Raw genomic sequence first — 21,266 nt, 5'->3', positions numbered from 1 at the left:
AAAAATGTTGAAAACCACCGATACAGATATTGGCTGGATGAATACAGAAAAACACTGTGAATATACAATGCTACTAGGACCACCACCAGTGCTCAGGGGCCAATGCAGACAATGGACCCCTTTGTCAGAAGATAAATACATCTGATTTAGACACAAAAGTGAAATGGTGGCATTTTCAATCTAGTCCCTAGTACAAAATTTCCTCTCCCAAATTCTGTTTATATCACAGTTTTGTAACATGGTTCTCAAAGAAAAAAGGGTTGCCCACACTGTTCAGACAACTATGCTAGCTCCAGCCATGCTTAAACATGATTGGCTGCTAGTTTGGTTTCAACTGCATGATGGACAGGGCATACGTCTTTGGGGGGGGGGCGGGGGGAACCCCTCCAACTTAAAAATAGCCACACAAATTCTTTTCTCCCATATATCAAAGCATTTCTGGGCCAAAATGCTCTGTGCCAGGGTTTCTTAAAATGGGGTCTGCGAGGGTACTCCAGAGGTTCGGCAAGTCATGGCTGGGGCTGCTGGCCTGGCTGATAACTCCTCCCCCTCCCTCCCAGTGCCTCCTGCACGCTGTGGAACAGCTGTTCAGTGGAGTGCAGGAGGTGCTGGGGAGGAGGGGGAGGGGCAAGGACAGGGTGCGCTCAGGGGACAGGGCAAAAAGAGGCAGGGAAGAGGAGGGGCGAGGGTGGAGTAAGGATGGGGCCTTGGGGGAAGGGGCTAGGACTTGGGGGGAGGGATAGCTCTGTGGTTTGAGCATTGGCCTGCTAAACCCAGGGTTGAGCGTTCAATCCTTGAGGGGGCCATTTGGGGATTTAGTTAGGGATTGGTCCTGCTTTGAGCAGGGGGTTGGACTAGATGACCTCCTGAGGTCCCTTCCAACCCTGATATTCTATGACTGAGTGGGGGATTTAGGGGTCTGCAAAAAATTTTAAATCAAAATGGAGGTCATCGGGTTGCTAAAGTTTGAGAACTGCTGCTCTATGCAAAGATTCACAGATGAAGAATTTTTAGGTGCAAGTTACAAGCACCCAAAATGAGTAGATATTATTCAGGAAACAGTGATGTAAACTTAATGGTAACCCCACTCCAGTGCAATATATTACAGCAAACCTCTGTTCCTACAAGTTTTTTTAAAAAATAACTCGTCTATAACTCTGAAAATCATCTTCTGAAATATGCATTATTAGTTCTGTTGAATTTGCTGTTTTCTTTTCAAAATAGATTCCTTTCCTATTTTAGAATTGCATTGGATAGAACACACAAAAAAAGACCATGACAAAACACCACAAAAATAGATGAGCCTTGGAAACTTACCCCTCCTGACAACTTAATCACCCTCACTTTGGTGCTGACATGGGGCCCATCTCCACTACCAGTGTTTGCCCGTTGCATGACAGTCCTTTTCACACCAGGTTTCAGTTCCTGAGGCCTTCCTTGTATCGACGCCACTCTAGCAGTCTGTCCTGGGGTGAGTGATGCTGTAGCTGCTGCAGGTTTTGTTTGTAATACTTTTGGCGATGGCTGAAGCTGACTTTGTGGTACTGTTCTAGTTTGTCTCAAAGGCTTCACTGTTTTCACTTGCTGTCCTTGAAAATGCATATTAGCCCCATCTTGCATGAAATCTGTGGGTTTGGGCTGAATATTTGCAACTACCATGTCTTGCTTTTTAATAAGAAGTCTATTTTTCACATTTTGCCTGGCCTGTGCACCAGGATGGACAATAAATGGATTTCCATTGGTGGGAAACTCTGATGAGTCCTCTTCCTGCTGTGTGAAAGATTGTTGTGTAGGAGGCTGTTGCTGCTGTTGTGCAAGTCTTTCAAGTAACTCTCTCTTTCTAGCACCTGCCTGCTGCTGCCGTCTCAGCTCCTTCTGTTTCAGAATTTCTTCTCTTAGGCGTTTCTGTTCTTCTATCTTCAAGCGGTATAATCTGGTTTCTTCATCTTCATCAGGAAACTACAAAAAGGAAAGGAAAGGAACAGCATTTACTGAAATAGTGAAATATGTCCAGTTTAGTCAAAGCTAACATGAAGTTATTATTTTATAAGATGTCATAATGGCATGACTCTGAAAAGAGATTTTGAAATTACCCCAACATTGTGCTAAAACTGTTAGTGACATATCTTCCTGTAAGATCTGCTATTCATTAGAGACAAGCAACTTGAGTTTGTTTTAGGAATTAGATATACTACATCCTGGAGCGGGGGTGGTGGGGGGGGGAAGGGGGGCACTATATTGCTAGTTTGGAAATCTTATCAAAATACTAAAAATGAAGTCTTATAAATTGGAACTCTTGTAGAAGTTTCTGAAACCAATTAAACTATTAATATAATTCAAGATATCAAAATATGTTTCAAATGGAAAGTAACAATACAGAGGCAATCCACTGTCACACAGGTTTTATCTTTCTCTTTTCTGACAAACTAACAAAAGGTAGGGTGGTAAATGACCTGAAAAGCCCTGATTAGAACTATTGATTTTTCTTACAGAATTTTCAGCCTGATCTCAAACTCATTTGTCACACAATAATTGGTTATAATGAACAGCACAAGTCAATCTCTCTGACCTTGAACTCATGCACTCTCATCAGAATCAAAATGTTGCCACATGCAGTGTTGGAATATTAATGGTATATAGAGAATGCCTTTAATATTCCATCCCTAAGCCTTTCTGAAAGTATTATACTCTGTCAAATAACCTTTCTAAAGGTCCTACAACTATGGCAGAAAGTGTCCTTATAGGAAGCTATAAGAAACAGGGAACACTTAAGGAAATGCAGATGCCTATCTTCATGAAAAAAGATCCAGCTCGCTTTTGAAATAGCTGCTTCAACAGGATGCACATATTTTATTACAAAATATACCTGATGGAATTAGATTCCATTTTAAATGGATTTAAGATTGTTTTTAAAGCAATCTGCCTATTCAATCCTATAGCAATGAATTTACTATTTCAATGAACAGATCATTCTGATTTTAGGCTATACTTACCAGAAATATTTGCCAAATAAAATAAGATTAGGCTTTCATCAAATAACAACACATTGCATTTCAGTAAAGTCTTCCATAAAAAGGTACTAAAGTATTTCACGAACAATCTGTGTGCCCAGTAAAGAATGGTTACTTACCATATTTGTTCTTTGAGATGTACTGTCCATGCAGATTCAAATATGGGTATGCACGTGAGATTGGATTATTGTACCAAGCAGTGTTCATTAGGGCCATGCCTGTATCCTAGATGTCTTTGAACCTAAGCCCCAGTCAAGGGCATAAGAGGCAGAATGGGTGCAAATACCCCACAGTTCCTTCTCCAATTCAGAGGAGTAAGACTTTGGAGCAGTGGGGAAATCATGGAATTCATGTGGACAACACATTTCGAAAAAAACACTGTAACCAAAAGATAACTATTCTTTCTTCTTTGAGTGATTGTCCACATGGATTCCACTCCTGATGACTATTAAGTAGTTGTCTGTTTGGAGGCGGGTATTAGGAACTCTGTTTAATCAATGACTACAGAACAGCCCAACCAAAACTGGGAGATAAATAAATTAGTTTAATATGGAACTCAGAAACAAACTTTCGGCAGGAAGTTGGGATGATACCTAACCGTAAGCCTAGCCTTATAAAACTATCAGGGGACATGCATCTCCTCTATCCTTCAAGCTGATGTAATGGCTACTGAAAAGGCAGCCTTCACTGGTAATGGGATAGGGAACTGCTTGCTAAAGGGGAATCCATCAACCTTGCTAATACTATATTGAAGTCTGAAGACTCGGTGGGGGGGCTTCCAAACCAGGGGGGGAGGGGGATGAATAAAAACTCGTTCTTCCACTTTGATATGTCACTCTAGCTGAGACCTTCTTGCTTTGGAGCAGAATTTTTTCTGAACTTCAGCTGAACTACTTCTTTCAGTGGGTCGGTCAGCCAGCTAGCAACACAGCTGTCAAACGTAACAATGACAAGTCTGGGTGTAGGATCCAACTATTGATTGTTCTGTGAGACTGCTGGGCAGAGCAGCCAACACGATAGGGAAGTATAACAAAAAATCCACCAGATATGAATACCAGACCTGCCTGGCCCATTGGAGCTATCCTGATCATCAGTCCAGCATGCTGCTTCAGACTACACTGGACACTTCGTATCCTGGGGACTGATGGGAAGACATACATCTGTCACAGAGTAACAGGATATGAAAGGCACTAATGTGTTTGGTCTAGAGCATCCTCTGTTGCAGAACACTTGGAATTTCTTGTTCTGGTCTGTGGCAAATAGGTGTATTAGGGGCATCCTCACTTGCAAAAGATGCTCTGCAACACTGGGTTCTTGTTCATCCTCTCATGGACATCTGAGAGCTGTCTGCTGAGGTGATGTTAGTAAGTTCTGAACTCCTGGAAAATGCAGGGTCATCAGTGTGATCTGCTGACAAATACAGAGCAGAATGGGCTCCTGACAGAGTGGAGATGACCTGGCTTCTCCTTATTGGCTGACATACCGTGTAGCTGTGGTGTTGTGTCTCAGCACCGGGAATGGGGATTGCTGGAGCAGAGGCAAGAATGTTATTCATTCCAGATGGATGGCTCTGAGTTCCAGGATGCTTAAGTGCAGGTGAACTTCTTGAGAGGATCAAAGGCTCTGTGTTTGTAGGTGATCTAGATGAGCTCCCCCATCCCTTAGCAAAAGTATCTTTGTAGGCAAAGACACAGAGAAGGGTACTCCATTGCATAGAGATGTGGGTCTTTCCACCAGTTTAATGAGGAGCGGACTTCTTTGGGACTGTGACCAACATGCTCATGCAGTGTCTTCTGACTAGACACACTGATTTCAACCACCCTTGCATGGAGCACAGGCAAAGTTTGGTGAACTGCATCATCCAAATGCATGAGGCCCTATATCCTTGAAGTTTAAAGCATGCTCACAGTGACATCTTTGAGGGAGCTTGAAGTTGGTTGATGAAGTCTGTTCTAATTTGAAATTCTTCTTGTGGGAGACAGGCTCTCAGTGACCTGGAATCTAACATGGCTTCTATGAACTCTATGCTTTGAGTAAGAGTAAGTGTGGATTTGTCTATTGACTCAGTCCTACTGCGGCAAAGAGATTTAAGATTACTTGAACTGAGTTGATGACCTGATGTAATCATCTTTTTCAGATCCACATATTAATAGGATATGCATAAACCTGTATCCCATGCCTCCTTAAGAGAGCTGGTATAGTCAAGAATTTGGTGAACACCGTTGGTACTGTGGCAAGTTCAATGGGCAGGATCCTGTACTGCTAGTGAGATGTTCCAGCTCACAGGAAATGCATCATGTTCTTAGGAGAATATATGTTCTTGACATATCGAAGGTTCAGAACAGTTCCTCAAGCCCCCTTCTTTGGAATGAGAAAATAACGGGAACAAAGCCCCCTGCCTCTAAATTCTAAGAGTACCTTTTCTGCTCCTCAAACATGCAGGACAGGGTCCATCTCTTTCTTCAGCAGTATCTCATGAGAGGTGTGGAAGGGAAGATGGGAGCGAAGGTGAGAAGGAACTGGAATTGTATGAAATACCCAATGCTGACAATCTCTCAGCTGTGATGATCCTAGTCCAAGCTTCTTGAAAAAAAGGCAATTGCCAGAAGGAGGCTGAGGGCAGAGATTCTCCAAAGGCTCTGTCAGACTTTCATCTGTGGCATGAAGCTTCCTGTCAAGAGGAAGATGTTAAGTGCACTGTAGCTGAAGAGGTGATGGGATGTCTACATTGGGCCTCTGCTTCTCTCCTGGTGGCTCCAATGCCTCCATGGACGATAATCGTATTTAGCAGGAGGACACTATCTGGATGAGATTTGAACTCTGGCTTGTCTTCTCTTTGGGGCTGGAGTGTACCAGCAAAGGAGTTGGCTGTCTTTGAATTTAAGAGGTTGCAGTCCTCAAATGGAAGATCCTCTACCGTGGTTTGGACTTATCTGGGTATTCCTGAAGAAAAAAGGCTTTTTGCATCACCACTAATGTGATCATGCTGTATGTAGATATATCAGGTACATTCAAAAGCAGCCAGCAAGATTTCCCTCTAGCATAATGGACCTTAATTCTTCCATGGTCCTGCATGAGTCTATCCATAAACTAAGACAATGTGTCCCAGTGTAGATTACCAATTACAGATGCTTCCAGCAAAATGACTATGTACATCTGGAGACTGGCAGAGGAGCAGACTTTTCTGCTGACCAGATCAAGTCTCCTAGGTTATGTCTACACTGCAATTAAAAAAAAACAGTGGCTGGTCCATGCCAGCTGACTTGGGTTCACGGGGCTCGGGCTAAAGGGCTGTTTAACTGCAGTGTAGAAGTTAGGGCTCAGGCTGGCTCTCAAGCTCTAGGATCCTGTGAGATGGAAAGGTCCCATCCTGAGCAGGAAGAGTAAATGACACCCAATGTCTCAACAGCTCTATGCGGTACCATGATTTCAGTGACTGAAGGCTTAGTTAGCATTTTGAAATCGTATGCTCCAACAGGGAAGACTCTGGTACTGGCTCACAGATATGTCACTTGGTGACGAATAGGCCATAGGCACCAAAAAGGCTAGCAATATGGGAGCTACATACCAAGATTACAAGAACTGGTGCTGAAGGCGGGCAGCAGATTTAGCTAGTACCACAGGCACTTTTTTCATGCCTGGCAATGAGGCTCCAGAGGCACCCATTTTAGGGCATTTGCTGCCCTTCGAATGCAGAGCTTGAGACAATGTAATATGTTGATTCTTGCATCTCTGTTCCATGGGTCCCACAGAGGGAGATTCATGTCTTGTCTCTCGAGCATGGCTCCTTTCAATCCCTTCTTGAAGTCGACAACTGCAGTCTCTGAGACATCATAGCCCTGGAGCTTCGGAAGGAACAACAGTTTGTTGGGGCACTTGCTGAGCAGGAATGGAGAGAGGAGTGAGCCTTTGCTACATCCTCCTCTGAACAGGCTTTCATTGAACGCTCCAGGATAACTTTAGGTAGGCATCCTTTGCTTTCGGAGTCCACTTGGAAAGAGAGCGGCAGAAGAGTCAACAGTTAGGGATATGCTCCTTGTCTAAATAAAGGCACTTAAGAATCTCCATCACAAGGGGTGCATGTCAAACCAGAGATTCAATTTCTGCCATACCAACTCAAGTCACAGTACCAAGGAGGGCACTCAGAGCCCACTGTCTATGAAGAATTAGTAAAAATGATCTTTTTCATACCAATGAGCAAACTGAAAGTAATTAACTACCTAATAACTATACTAACTAGTCATTAACACTAACTGTAACAGCGTTGCAGAGAAGCAGGCGGACACTGCACATCAGCGATAAGAAGAAGCTGAGTGATGGTGGGGTCTGCTCTGCCTTTTATGACTTTGGGTGGGTTAAGGAGGGTATAGGAGCAGCCCCAATAGACACTGATAGCCAGAAAAATCCAATTTCACGTGAACGAACACCATGAGTGGAATTGTGTGTACAATCACTCAAAGTACTATTATTCCCTTTATACCAATGGAGTATCAGGTACAGAGAGGTTAAGTAATTTGTCGAAAGAAAAAAGCCATGTGTCAGAGATGGGAATAGAACACAGATGACTTGACTTTCATGCCTATGTTTTAAATTCAAGTTTATCCCAAATCAAAATGCTGACGGTCTGATGCTTGATGAGCTATAACCCAAAGATCTGAAATGAACTTCAGGTTTCTGATGACAGCCTTGACGATAGGCTCTTAGGCTCTGAAGAGGTGAGTGCATCCCACAGGATGCAGTCCTAAAACATCTTACTTATACCAAAAAACAGAGAATGAAAAAGAATGAGATCTGTTGCTTCTGAAGAAGTGCATTGTCCTCCTCCAGTTCTCTCTCTCTAACAGGAAATTAACAGGATGAACTGGGGAAAAAATTATGACAAAAGTCTTCTAATCAAACAACCTTCAAACAAAATAGGAGGAAAACCCTCCAAAATCTGGAAACCAAAGCCTATACAAATTGAAGAGAGACCAAAAATGACCACATAGAACAGGAAGTTATGAGCCTGTTTTCCCACCTTGAGGGAAAGATTTATCGAGAGAAGTTAATGCTTTATTTTAAAAGAGGAAACGAAAAGTTTTCTTTGTGCACTTCACAAATTAATGAGGCTCCTTTATTTCATATAATGCCACCCTTGCAAAATTGATGTGAAAAGTTACCAGCCCATTCACAAAATTCATTTCTCTGCCCTTTATAGTGATGACTGATTTTGACATACAGCAAGAAGATACTTATACATACAGAGAACATGAAAAGGTGGAAATAGCCATATCAACTGTCAGAGGCCAATCAATTGAGGTGAGCTACTTCCATCTTTTCATGTTCTCTGTATGTATAAGTATCTTCTTGCTGTATGTTCCAGTCTATGCATCCGATGGAAGTGGGCTGTAGCCCACGAAAGCTTATGCTCAAATAAATTTGTTAGTCTAAGGTACCACAAGTACTCCTGTTCTTTTTTGTGGGGAAGAGAGAGAGAGAGAGAGAGAGAGAGAATATATACGCTAATTGCTGTATCTTCAATAAACGTGGTGTATTGCCTTTTCTCCTGAAAAAGATCCTGTGTGCTGCTTATAAGCATAACACAGTAATAGTTTTTCTATACATAGACATATCAATCAGTTTTTAAAAAATTCTATTTTGCAGCCCTGCAGGGCTACGAAGAGGAGCGTTATGCTATGGGAAGAGTAGATTCTCAGTTTCTCAGTGGGACCCAGCACTTACTTCTAGTCCTGCAGGGCTGCAAACTTTTAAAATGACACAATTTTAAAATACAGCCAAAATCTATACAAGGTCATATTTGGATGTTTGTAGGGCTCCTTCTGAGCCCTAGTAGGATCTCTAGTAAATAAAGTCACTGGCTTTAGAGAAAGAGGGACGTAAGAAATAGTCCTAATAATTTAGTTTTTCATTTCTAACACACTTGAAAAATGACCTGCATAACTAATTTGTGGCTTTGCCATTTATGAGCAATGCAACAATCTGACAAGAGAAGAGGAGATTTCCTCACTCTTCATTAACGCCTGTGGAAGTAGTGAAAGAACTGACAGGAATTTGTAGGGGATCTTAATGCATGACAGTTTTCGTTATTAGAGATTCCAATGCCATAAAGGTAAAGAAGCAGACAGAGTGAAATTATGGAAAGAAAAGGAGGAAAGAAAAATATGGAAAAATGACTGCACCAGAGAAAGTTCTGTACAGGTCTGCCCTAAAGAGAATTGTCAGAGCACAACTTTAAAAAAAGTAGTATCCCACAACTTGTGAATTGAAGTTACATACTGATTTAATGCACAGGATGTACAAATCTGTGGTGAAATTGAAAGGACACATTTGTTACTATGGTATAGCATGTGGATTGTTGCTGCTTTCCTTTGAAAGCAGCAGATCCGTTTTCCGTTAACATCTCAGTTAATTGTTGAGCATCTTCCTGCACTTACTGTGGGGGGTTCTACTGGGAATTACAAGGAGACACTTCCTCTGTTCCAGGACAAAAAAAAGCTTTCTGCAAGTTACATCAACAGGAAGTTACACAAATTGTTTCCAAATAAAGTTTTGAAGCACCCACAAAAAGATGAGGGATACAGAAATTCTGTAAGACTAAAGCTTCAGATAGGTATGGCCAGTTAATCTTAGAACATACAAAGTTTACAGGGATTTATTTAAACTTAAATTAAAATCTGAGGGGACAAGAAGGCTGCTCTGTCTTGTCTTGTAGGGAACACCCAGTCAATGACAGTAACAAAAGACTTAATGACTAATGTATACATTTTGGAGTTAATTCATATTTAACTGGAGAGAGAAAGCCTGTAACTGTAGGTCACAAGCTTATAATTTTTATCACCTTTCTTACTGGCCTGAAAGATGCAGAATTTCCCCCCAAGATCTGTGTTACTTTCTGTTACTTTTAGATTCTTCTATAAGGAACTGATATCAAAGGGAAAAAAATCTTTAGTATTTGCTGAAACTAAAGAGCAAAGTTAAATAAGTGATCTCTTGAAAAGCTGAACCAAGGGGTTTTTATGCCTGATGATGAATGAGTGCACAGGAAGTTAAATACTGATAACTGCATGTTTCTTTCATGTTACATTTGTGGAAATGAGAGATGGTCACAAGTAATTCAAGAAAAAGGAAGAGGAATTAATCACCAGCAACTTAAAAGAAGTTCTTAAAAGAAACCTGGTGTTTGACCCAGAGCACTTCATAGCTAACTTAACATGAAGGATCTGTGGTTCTGCTTGGAACGACTTGACATTTGAAAATTGTAACAGTCATTTAACCATCATGTAGATACAGTGTCTCATAGCGTTCAACATTAAGGGCCCAATCCTGCAAACTGCTCCACACAAGAGGACTCCCTGTGACCATGGGGAGCCCCACCGGCTTCAATGGAGTTCCATACAGGGGTAAGGATCCACACACAGCAGAATTCAGAATCAAGACCTGAGTGAGGTTCAGAGAACAGCCATACCTCTCACTCATTGGGGGGGCGAGGAGTGGGAGGTGCGGTCCTGGCAAATTAATAGCAACTTTTATTTTGTATCTCCTCCAGATGAGATGTAGGACAAATATCCACTCCATCAGCAGAAGAGGCGCCTGTGGGGATGGTTCAGCTGCAGCTTATCATGAGGACTCCAGGACTTGGAGGAGATTGGCTGGGCTGGGAAGCCATGTTTGGAAGTCATCTGAGTCTCATTTGAGAGAGCAGAAAATGAGAAGAAGAGGAAGGGAGGGATCTGGTGGCTGTCTTATTCACAAGACTGGGGAAGAAGTGATGAGCAGTAGGGGACCAGGTTGGAAGAGGAAGTATTAGATAAGGATAGGTATTGCTGAGACAGTAGTATCAGGTGGTATTAACATGTGGAACTCATTGCTATGGGGTAGTGTAATAGCCAAAAATGTATAGCTGGGTTAAAAAAAGAACTAGACAAGTTCAAGGAGGACAAGTCCATCAATGACTATTAGCTAAGATGGCCAGGGATAACCCCATGCTCTGGGTGACCCTAAACCTCTAAATGCCAGAAGCCAGGAGGGGAAGACAGGAATGGAGCTATCCAAAACTGCCCTGAAGCTCTGGCACTGGCCACTGTCAGAGACAGGACACTGGGCTAGACGGACTACTGGTCTGACCTAGTATGGCAGTTCTATGGCAGTATGAGAAAACCCAAACAGAGCAGCAGGGAGCTGGTTGGACCCAGAAGCCTCAGTCTGATATGGGAAGTTGCAGGACCCGAGGTAAGGGAAGAGAAGCACTGCTGTTGCTAGCCCTACTCCAGCCTCATTTAGCTTCATGTCACTCTGTGGTTCTCTCAGACACTTTCAACCCCACCACCAGATTTCAGGTCAGCAATGTCCTGCCCATACCATCTCTGAAGCAACTTTAAGTCTAATTCATTCCTGCTCAGTGTCCTCCCCCTTCTTCTCTTCCTTTACTCATTCAGTAGCTGTTCCTACTTTAACCACATCATATACCAAAGCAGGGTGCCCCAAATCAAGTAGGTTACCTGTCCCCAACTTTGGCTGGAGTAGCTCCCTTACCTCCCAAAATTGACTCACCCAGCCCTTCCAACCTTCAAGACCTGGATCCCTCTCCTGGGAGGAGCTTGCAGCTAATCCCCTTCTGACAACACTATGGGGAGAGCCGCACTAACTGAAAATGGGACGCCTAGTGGTAATGAAGTGTAGCACAGGGGTGCATATAGTGAGTTTATACTCCACAAAAATCAGACTAGCAAATGTATAAACTTATTCTTTAAAAAAGGGTAAATAGATTAGCCAATGTTTTAACTTTTAGCCATGACTCCCTACTTAGCAGCACCATATTGGTATGTTTTGCAGGTATTTCTCATCTTTACCTTACAGCAACTGGTGACATTAAGAAATAGAAATGCATGTACTACAAAAAGCCATTTAACATTAATGGAAAATCTCCCTTACCTCTGGTTCAGATTTTACTTCTACTTTAGTTTGGACCACTGGCACGACTGCTCTAGCTTTCATTTCAGTCCTCCCATGTGGGCTCCCAACACCTCCTACAGATCTTGTAGCAGGTGTTGTGCTGGTAATGGGTTTCACCTGCGCAGCAGGTGCAGCGGTTCGCCGGTTGTTACTAATCTCAATAGCATGCGAAGGTGCTATTGGTAATTCACGCAAGTTGCTATTTCTTGAAGCAGTTGACTGCAGCTGCTGATTCGGACGCTTGACCATGTTCTGTGTTGGTGTACTCTGACATAGGCAAAAGACAACATACATATAATATGGAGGCCTTGGTAGCTATTTCAGAATTCAGGTTATGTTGAGATTTCCACTTCAAGCAGGACTAACATTTAATCCCAAAAATTGGCACTAATTCTTCAGAGAACAACTGCATTTTCAATATAGCTTTTTAGTAAAATATGCACTAACTTTTGTGGGGTAAGTGTTTAAAAGTGCCCTCCTCCTAAAATTTTCTCAGGTTCTACCACATATCTTTAGGTTTCTTTAAACAGCAAAACTTAAGACTTCTCTCACATATACACCATTTCTAAAATAAACCCCAAGAATGACTATCTGATCAGAATAACTGCTCTGAGCTATGTGTCCAGATTGGCCAAGGTAAATTGCCTTGTCTCCCACACCAACCAAGTGAATGGGCAAGGGGAAGAGGGACAGAAGGAAATGGGGCAAAACTTCTCTGCACTGGAGCACTGAGAGTAACAAGGGATCCCCCATGGCACTGCTCCATGGTGGACCAGGAAGCCCAGTCAGCAGTGCTATGGAGAGGTCTTCCAACACAGATTCCTCATTGCTGAAGCACTAGGCTTCCCAACCCCAATCACAGCTTTACATTTGACTATACAACCCTCCCCCATTCCATCCTTCCAAATATCCTTGATCTCTAGCTTCTTAGCATGAGAGGGCACTGTGTCTGTCTCTTTCTTTCACGCAGTGAGTGAGAAGAGTAGGGGAAGAGGGAAAGAAAGTAAGTCAAGGGGGAGACAGAGGTGATGGGGAAGTGGTTATAAATATAGGATATTAAATAAATGAGGAACGAAAGAGGAGAGGATGAGTGAATGAAGGGGACAGAGTAAGAGGAGAAGGAATAGGAGTGACAGAGCCTATACTCAAAGGTTTTAAACTTGAGCTCAGATACACAATCTTTATACACACACACAAAATGAGGGAACACTGATGTATGCCAGTATTTACTGGTACTTACATGTCTTGGATTCATTGGACCCTGCCGCTGTTGACACTGCATTCTATTGTTATTTGACTGTTGCTGTGAAGGCTGCAAATGAGGTCTGAACTGTGGCTGGGTAATGGGAATCAAAGGCTGTGGTGGACCGGCAAGATGCTGCTGCTGTTGATGTTGATGCTGAAGCTGATGATGCTGTTGGTGGTGCTGCTGGTGGTGCTGCTGCTGGTGGTGCTGGTGTTGCTGTTGCTGATGGTGAGGCTGAGGCGGTAGAGGAGGGTGCAAGGGACCCTTTACATTTTAAAAAGAAAAAAAAAAAAAAAAAAAAAGACATTCTATGCATTTTTTTCAGACCTAAGGAAAATAAGCTCCTTAAGCAATCAGATTTGTTCTTGTATGGCAACAATATTTTGGCTGTAAGTAAGGAGCTTTAGAACAGTATTTGTGGTAAACAAGGACTGTTGATTGCTGTGCAGGTTAATGACATCACTTGGTCACTAAACATTTGTACTTAGATTTCAGCTCAACTTCTTAATGTGAAAAAAATCTCAAATGTTATTAATGAGACTAAAATAAATACGTCGAACTGTCCTACTTGCTTCTAAGAATTACGAGAATATAATACTTACTCTTAAGAAGAAATCCATAGCGTATGCATCATGAATCTATAACAACCTCCTCCCCTCCGTCCCCAAAATTCAAGGGCCTTTGCATAATATTTTTCGTGGTCATACAAACCATTTGTCTACTTTAACAAACAGTTTAAAAGAAAAACTAATTTTTAAGAGGCCAACCTGATTTCTCTTTCACTGCTAGTCCCCTAAAACACACAGCTCATTTTTATCAGCAGAGGGCACCCAAGACCTGTGACAAAAGGTGAAATAACCCAGCAATGTCTATTTTGTATACATATACTACTCTCTGTAAACAGAGATTTTTGAACAATACAATACTTTCATATTTCATATTTGTGTTGGAGTAAATTAATTTAAGGAACCATTGGTGAACAAAATATGCCATTAAGAACTTTTCTAATCTCATTAGGTGTAGGCAGTTGAGCAGAAATCACAGCAATTTTAATAATTTCACTTTTGAAATATCCGTTGGTGTACGTTTCATAACTGAGTTGTTGATATGGTGATGAAAATCAGCTTCTCTGTCTAACACTAACACAATAATAGGAACTACACTTAAATCTACTTCACATTTGTAATATCAAACAAGACTTAGCCATTTTGGTTAGACTGATGCTATGAGCTGAACGTAAAGATCGCAATATAGCTTTCTAAATGCAAAAATTCTAAATAGTTCTTATAAGCCCCCTTTTACCATCGATTAATACCTGCATATTGGGCTGTGTATGTGTTGCTAGAAATGGCTGTCCTGGGTTTTGTAAGAATTGCTGTCTGGGTTGCATGAAAGGCCGTGGATTTGCTGAACCTGGTTGGCTGAAGTGAAGAATTCCAGCAGGATTCTGAGGCTGGATGTTTGGCCTTACTGGTCTGTCTCTGGGAAATACTGGTTGCTGCCCTTGCTGATTATATCCTGGTCCAGGCTGATTGAAAGGCAGAGGATTTTGGGTAGGGACAGGATGGGTACTGTTAAGGAGTGGGGGAGGGGGTGGAGGTGGGGGACTCCGTTGCTCGAACAAATGATGACTTGGGAATCTTGGATCTGTTGAAATCAAAACATTTAATTAAGTGACAACCTCCTCATGAATACAAATGTGTTTTAAATACAGTCCTGGCATATTTTCAGCTTCAGGGGAGTAACCTGATAATTTGATTGAGGAATAACTATAAAATAGTTTAGTTGGAAGAGCAGCTCCACAAGATTATATGAGAGATACTCCTCTTGCTTGTGCCAAGAACCACCTTAGCATGGAAGATGCAGACCCTTGGGAGAAAGAGGACAATTTGATAACTAGCTGGCATTAATACTTATTTTTATTATTTCTACTGCAAAAGCACCTAACTCCTCCAAGCAGGAATTAGGACTAGAGAAATGCAAAGCACTGACAAGCTGAACAAAACTAACACCCTTTCAATTCACGCAAACAACTATCAAGCCACTTTATGCAATGTTTATATTGTACTTAACACCATATTTGTTGTGTTGTAACTAACATTAACTGGAAGATTGGACAGAATTCATAGAAAGTTAAATTTGTAGGGCACCAAATATTCCAGATAGATACAACTGTTAATGGGGGAACGACCACAGATGAATGGAGGAATTGTGTTGATATTTAATATCTGAACTGTTACAAACTGAAAACAATGTTATTTGGTTGGTTTTTGAGAGATGACAAAATACAGGATCACACTAAATCATAATGGTCCCTTCTGATCTTCAGATCTCAAGTGTGTGGATAGATTAATTCATAGAGGGGGTTACTATGTGAAAAGGAAGACTATTCAAATAGTATATTTGCAGTGAAAAAGGTCACCCTATATACCAATCTAAAATAAAAATTATATACCTCCCAGGAAGAAAGGGTCTCTTTCCTGGGGAGGAGGAGGAGGTGGTGGTGGTGGAGGCATAGGTGGTGGAGGTGGGCCTCTCCACTGGTCCTGTAGAGGGATTCTTGGGGCTTGGGTGAAGTTGGTAGGAACAGGTCCAGGAGGATGCTGCTGAAAATCTGGAGGGCCCTGTTTAATAAAACAAAAATCAGCAAAACTAAGTCCATCTTTGAGAAATTCATCTATAGTCTATTAAAAATACTCTTAAAAAAATCAGTTAACCTATCAATTATCTCCTGTAGTATGTACAAGGTTGGCAGCCCTACTGAGTCATTCTTGCACAATGAATCAGACACTGAAGCTGAGAACACGATCTTGAAATGATTTCACAGCATTTTAATAGTCATTGTAGCACCACAGGAATGCCATTTCTTTTCAAGCTTATTGAAATCCATGCAATTATTGACCTTCTTTCCCATTAATCCAAAAGTCTGAAATGTCCACTTTAGAACATGTTCCTGACATTTATCTTCTTAAACCATGCTATTCTTTGCCATCTATTTAGTGCAACTTAAGCTACAGAAATGAAGCAGCTTTACTTTAAAAGGGAAAAAAAAAAAATCAATTTGTGACATCCAGAAAATTAGAGCCATCATCTTTCAATAAACAACAGGAAATAACATTTCTACCAGTTCACATAAAACTTAAATACTTAAGCATCTGAAGCATTTCAAAAGGCATAAGAAAAATTTACACAGAATCTGTCTTTTCTTGATTTTTTAAAGAAGTTTTAAATAAGCCTTTAAACACTGGCTTAATGTACTGTTATTTCACAATCAAGAGCATGCAAAATAATTCAGATTTAATTCAGTAACTCATACTCCCACTATCATTATTTGCTTTTACATGGAAATGTTTGACAATTTTAAAAATTGATACCATCCACTGAAAATGTGAGGCAGTCCCCCATCTATCAATCCATTCACAAGGAAACAGATACCATATTCATGATAAGCACGCATGAAAAAACCATATTCATGATAAGCATGCATGAAAAAGTCAGAAAGGTAATCAATGTCATCTCAGCACATCCTTGTTTTCAAACTAATATGCATTTAGAAATTTGCGATATGTATTACATGTGCACCTGGTATTCATCAACAATTAGAACCACATAAAGCAAAAACAAGCCCTTCAAAATAAACAGATTCAAGAGATGCTCCCTTTTAGAGTTAAGTAAGAGAACGTTAAGTCTGAAAGAACACAACATAGATCTTAAAATAGGACTAAAGTTTACCAACCCCCAAAACTAGCATACTTCCAGAGGTAACATGTCCCACGGCCTCCACTCTACCACTCATCCTAGTGTGTGCGCACGCGCATGGGAAAAGGTAGGTGTCACAGAGCTAACCATAATTCAAGAATATCATTTAAGCAAGTTGGGCAATTTTTACTACGGTGTCATCAATTTTAAGAACAGTTGAGTCTCCATGCCCATAAAACTTCTGGCCTCTCTGCTGAGAGTGCTAAAATTGACGTTTTTGAGCAATTAACACCTTTCCACTAAGAGCAGAGCTGCAATCACTCATTTTACATCACTAAACAGCTGTCAGACATAACTAGTTTTGGTCACTCCTACCCTGCACTAGACTGGATTTAGCAACCCTACAGATTAAAGGTTCTATATCCCATTATCAGTCTCTCAAAACATCCAGTCTCCAGTGGCTACTTCATTTAGAGGAGAGGTATTATTTTAAACTCAAGCATGAAAGTCTTCACGACATGTAAAATTTATAAGAAGAGCTGGTAGTGGCTTCTCTATTTAGATTGCCTAACATCTTCCATTATCAAATATTCTTGGGACTTTTTCTTGAAACATCTTAATACCTCCATTGTAAGCAGCCAACCTTTGAAATTCAGTAAGGAAAAAGCCTCGGGCTAGAGAAGTGACTTTTCTTGTCCCAGGAAATTCCATTCAGGTGTAGCTGAATGTTACTATTAAATATTGCCTCTCTCTCACTTCTTGGGCAGGAAACTTCTGGCAGCCCGCCAATATGACTACTGAACATTCTGACGGGCTACCACCTAAGCATCATCACCATACACTGTATTGGGAACACCCAGGAGCTGCCAGAGCACCTGTAGTAGAGTGGGGGAGGAGGAGAGCAAGGCTACCCCATCTGACCAAACTCCTTTTCTAGACCTGGCACATGGTACCAGCTTCTCATCTCCTCCTCCTCTGGGGGCTATACATGGGACAGGAGCCCCACACTTCCTGGAAAGGAGATGAGAAAACAGATCCAGGCAGGGCTTCCCCGACCACCTACTTTACCCAGCACATGGTGTCAGCAGCCCACCTCACCTCCACAAAAACACACTTCTGCTACTGCCAGCCAATGTAATTAAGGCCTGCCACTCAAGCCGTAGCAGTGTGTATTGCAGAGCCAAAGATTCAGGGTTTGAACCCTGCTGATAATGCATGATGGGAAGATTATTACAGCTGCACACAAGAAAAATTGTTTTACCTTTTTAAAGATCTAGCAAACTACATATAAAAACAACTGGTAAAAGAAAGTTATTTAGGTTGCAAAGTCAAGTACTTCAAAAAGTAGAAAATTCCAGATTTACAGTTGTCAATGCAACCTTAATTCTACTCATATGTATGCATGAATTATGCTTATCTTTAATAACATAACATACTATTTATTTCACAGGAACCCAAGCCTCATTCAATGCAGAGGATTCACTATTTTGTCTTCTCATTGTTCAATGTGTAGCCCAAGTCTGAATTTATTGCACACTCTTCAAGCCCTGTTCTGAAGGCAGAATTATTAATTTCCTCATGGAGTTTTCTAGCATATCAGGCCTTCACAAACAATTTATTTTCGCAATTCCCCTATAGGGTGAGGGGGCATTATGATCCCCATTTTACAGATGGAGAACTGAGGCACAAAAAGACTAAGATGAAAAGTATCCACCTGACTTTGGGTGCCCAATTCTAAACACCGAGGCCCTGTTTTTTCAGAGCATTCAGCATCTCATAGCACTTAATATGTTCAAACTAGTGCTCCCATAGACTTCAGTTGCAACTGAGAGCACTCAGCATTTCTGCAAATCAGTCCCCAGGTCTCAACTCAGGTACCAGAAAACGAACAACACAATTAGTGCCCCCTCCCCGCTGCTACCACCAAAAGTTTAACATCTGTCCAGCATCACACAGGAGCTCCGTGGTAGAAGCAGGGATAGCATCCAACTCCCCAACACATCAGTCAACTGCCTTAGTTATGAGACGGTCCTTTTTCTTACTGCAATGCCCTGTCTCATTCACCACACACCTTTTCACTTCTACAATAAATGAGGCAGGCATAGAATCATAGGACTAGAAGGGACCTTAAGAGATCAATTAGTCCAGTCCCCTGCACTCGAGGCAGGACTATGTATTACCTAGATCATCCCTGACAGGTGTTCGCCTAACCTGCTCTTAAAAATCTCCAACAACAGATTTCACAATCTCCAGAGGCAATTTATTCCAGTGCTTAGCCACCCTGACAGAAAGGTTGGACATCTGGAAAAACTAAGTCTCCCTTGCTGCAATTTAAGCCCATTACTTCTTGTCCTATTCTCAGAGGTTAAAGAGAACAATTTTTCTCCCTCCTCCTGGTAACAACCTTTTACATACTTGAAAATTCTTATGCCCTCTCTGTCTTCTCTTTTCCAGACTAAACAAACCCAGTTTTTTAAATCTTCCCCCGCAAGTCATCTTTTCTGCACCTTTAATCATTTTTGTTACTCTTCTCTGGACTTTCTCCAATTCGCCCACATCTCTCCTGAAATGTGGTACCCAGAAACGGACACAATACTCCAGGTGTGGCCTAATCAGCGCATAGTATGAGTGAAAGAATTACTTCTCTTGTCTTGCTTATAACACGCCTGCTAATACATATGAGAATGTTTGCTTGTTTTGCAACTGTGTTACACTGTTGACTCATATTTAACTTGTGATCCACTATGACCCCCAGATCCCTTTCTGCAGTACTCCTTCCTAGACAGTCTTTCCCATTTTGTATGTTTGCAATTGATTGTTCCTTTCTAAGTGGAGTACTTTGCATTTGTCCTTACTGAATTTCATCCTATGTACTTCAGACCATTTCTCCAGTTTGTCCAGATATTATGAATTTTAATCTTATCCTCCAAAGAACTTGCAACCCCTCCCTGCTTTATAGCATTCACAAACTTTATAAGTGTACTCTCTGTAACATTATCTAAATCATTGATGTAGAATATACATCAGTAAAGTAACACTTGATACTGTCTATTCAGCTATTAAGCTGTATTATTTAAGCATGTGTCCTTGCTAATCCATCCCAGCTGACAATTGGAAATATCTAACTGCAGTCTAGTCCAGTCCAGTCAAGCCATAAGGCAGCAAGGAGGCAATGGATGTGGTTTAATTAGGCTACAACATCATTCACTTAAAATATTTGGAAGTACCTACCAATACATTGTACAGTGAAGGGGTTATCACTTCCTCATAATCCCCAACACGGCCCCTGCCATCCCATTGCCAAGAACTGTCACCCTCCCCTCCTAAAAAGGCTAAGGGGGCTATAAAACAACGCAGTTTGGCTTCCCACTGTATCACATGTAGCAACCCCAAATCCTCCTTCCTCATCTCCCATTAGGGATGCTTTCCCTTCAAATCCTTTTCCAAACCATTTGATCCAATAACCATATCCCTTCCACAATGAGTACCTGCACTGGACATCTGCCTCAAGTTTTGCATACTAAGTTGCAACATTATAACTTTACTCCCCTATAACTTTACTCCCCTACCCTACCCCACCGGGTCCCACACCCATTGTGGGAAAGATGAAAAAAGTCCACCCCTGGGCTAATCCAGTGATAAGGGAAAAATTCCTTCCTAGTCCCCAAGGAAAAAGAGGCAACTAGCATAATGCTCACAGCAGATCATGAAGGATCTTTCAAGTATCATGGCTGGAAGGGTAGATGCTGCCAGCTCAGTCCAGGCAAAAGAAGGTTCCTCTGGGACTGCATAGGGTATCAACACCCCTCTTCTTCCTGAGCAGCTGGAAGGGCAATGCTCACTCCTCCCAGACACCTAGTCTAGCCGCTTCCCACTCCTACAGGGAGTAAACTTTCTCCTTCCTTCCCCTCTACCACCAGTTGTACAGGGAGCCCTTAAAGGGAAAGCCACCCCTTTTCATTTGGTCAGCTGGACAAAGATCCACTACAAATGGTTGTGGTGAGTACGTTTTGCCACTTACACATTTTAAATACTGGTTATTTTGAGTAGCAGTGAAAAACTACATTAACTATCACTTACTGTAAAGCTGATAATATGAAAGACAAGTCATGCAAAGTCAATTATAAATAGATTTGTTTTCCATAGAAAAGAAATGTGAAGGATGAACATTTTTCAAGGATAGTAACATTTGTTCCTGTAAGGACAAACTATGGGCATGATTCTGTTCTACCAAATGTCAACAGAAACAGGATTGGCCCCTATGATTTTTAAGCAGGTTTTGATTTGACTTTTACTAAAAACTGGAGGAAGAATTTACCACTGTGCCTACATTACATAGTAATCGTGTGCAAGGCTGC

General features: G+C 41.5%; 1 protein-coding gene across 7 annotated transcripts in view; it reads right to left on the bottom strand.

The window, feature by feature from the left end:
• Positions 1-21,266, bottom strand: part of RBM33 (RNA binding motif protein 33) — a 185,594-nt gene that overhangs the window by 58,438 nt on the left and 105,890 nt on the right. For all 7 annotated transcript variants that reach the window (XM_075062195.1, XM_075062196.1, XM_032775613.2 and 4 more), the window contains exons 11-15: positions 15,665-15,833; positions 14,525-14,856; positions 13,204-13,473; positions 11,943-12,230; positions 1,318-1,959 (exon numbers count right to left, since the gene is read on the bottom strand). In XM_075062195.1, coding sequence (XP_074918296.1) covers positions 1,318-1,959; positions 11,943-12,230; positions 13,204-13,473; positions 14,525-14,856; positions 15,665-15,833 — 1,701 coding nt within the window. The remainder of the gene's footprint in view (positions 1-1,317; positions 1,960-11,942; positions 12,231-13,203; positions 13,474-14,524; positions 14,857-15,664; positions 15,834-21,266) is intronic.

This window comes from Chelonoidis abingdonii, chromosome 2 (genome assembly GCF_003597395.2).
Source record: "Chelonoidis abingdonii isolate Lonesome George chromosome 2, CheloAbing_2.0, whole genome shotgun sequence".
NCBI lineage: Eukaryota > Metazoa > Chordata > Testudines > Testudinidae > Chelonoidis > Chelonoidis abingdonii.
Note: the sequence above shows the minus strand (reverse complement) of the source record. Positions and strands in the feature narration are given on the sequence as shown.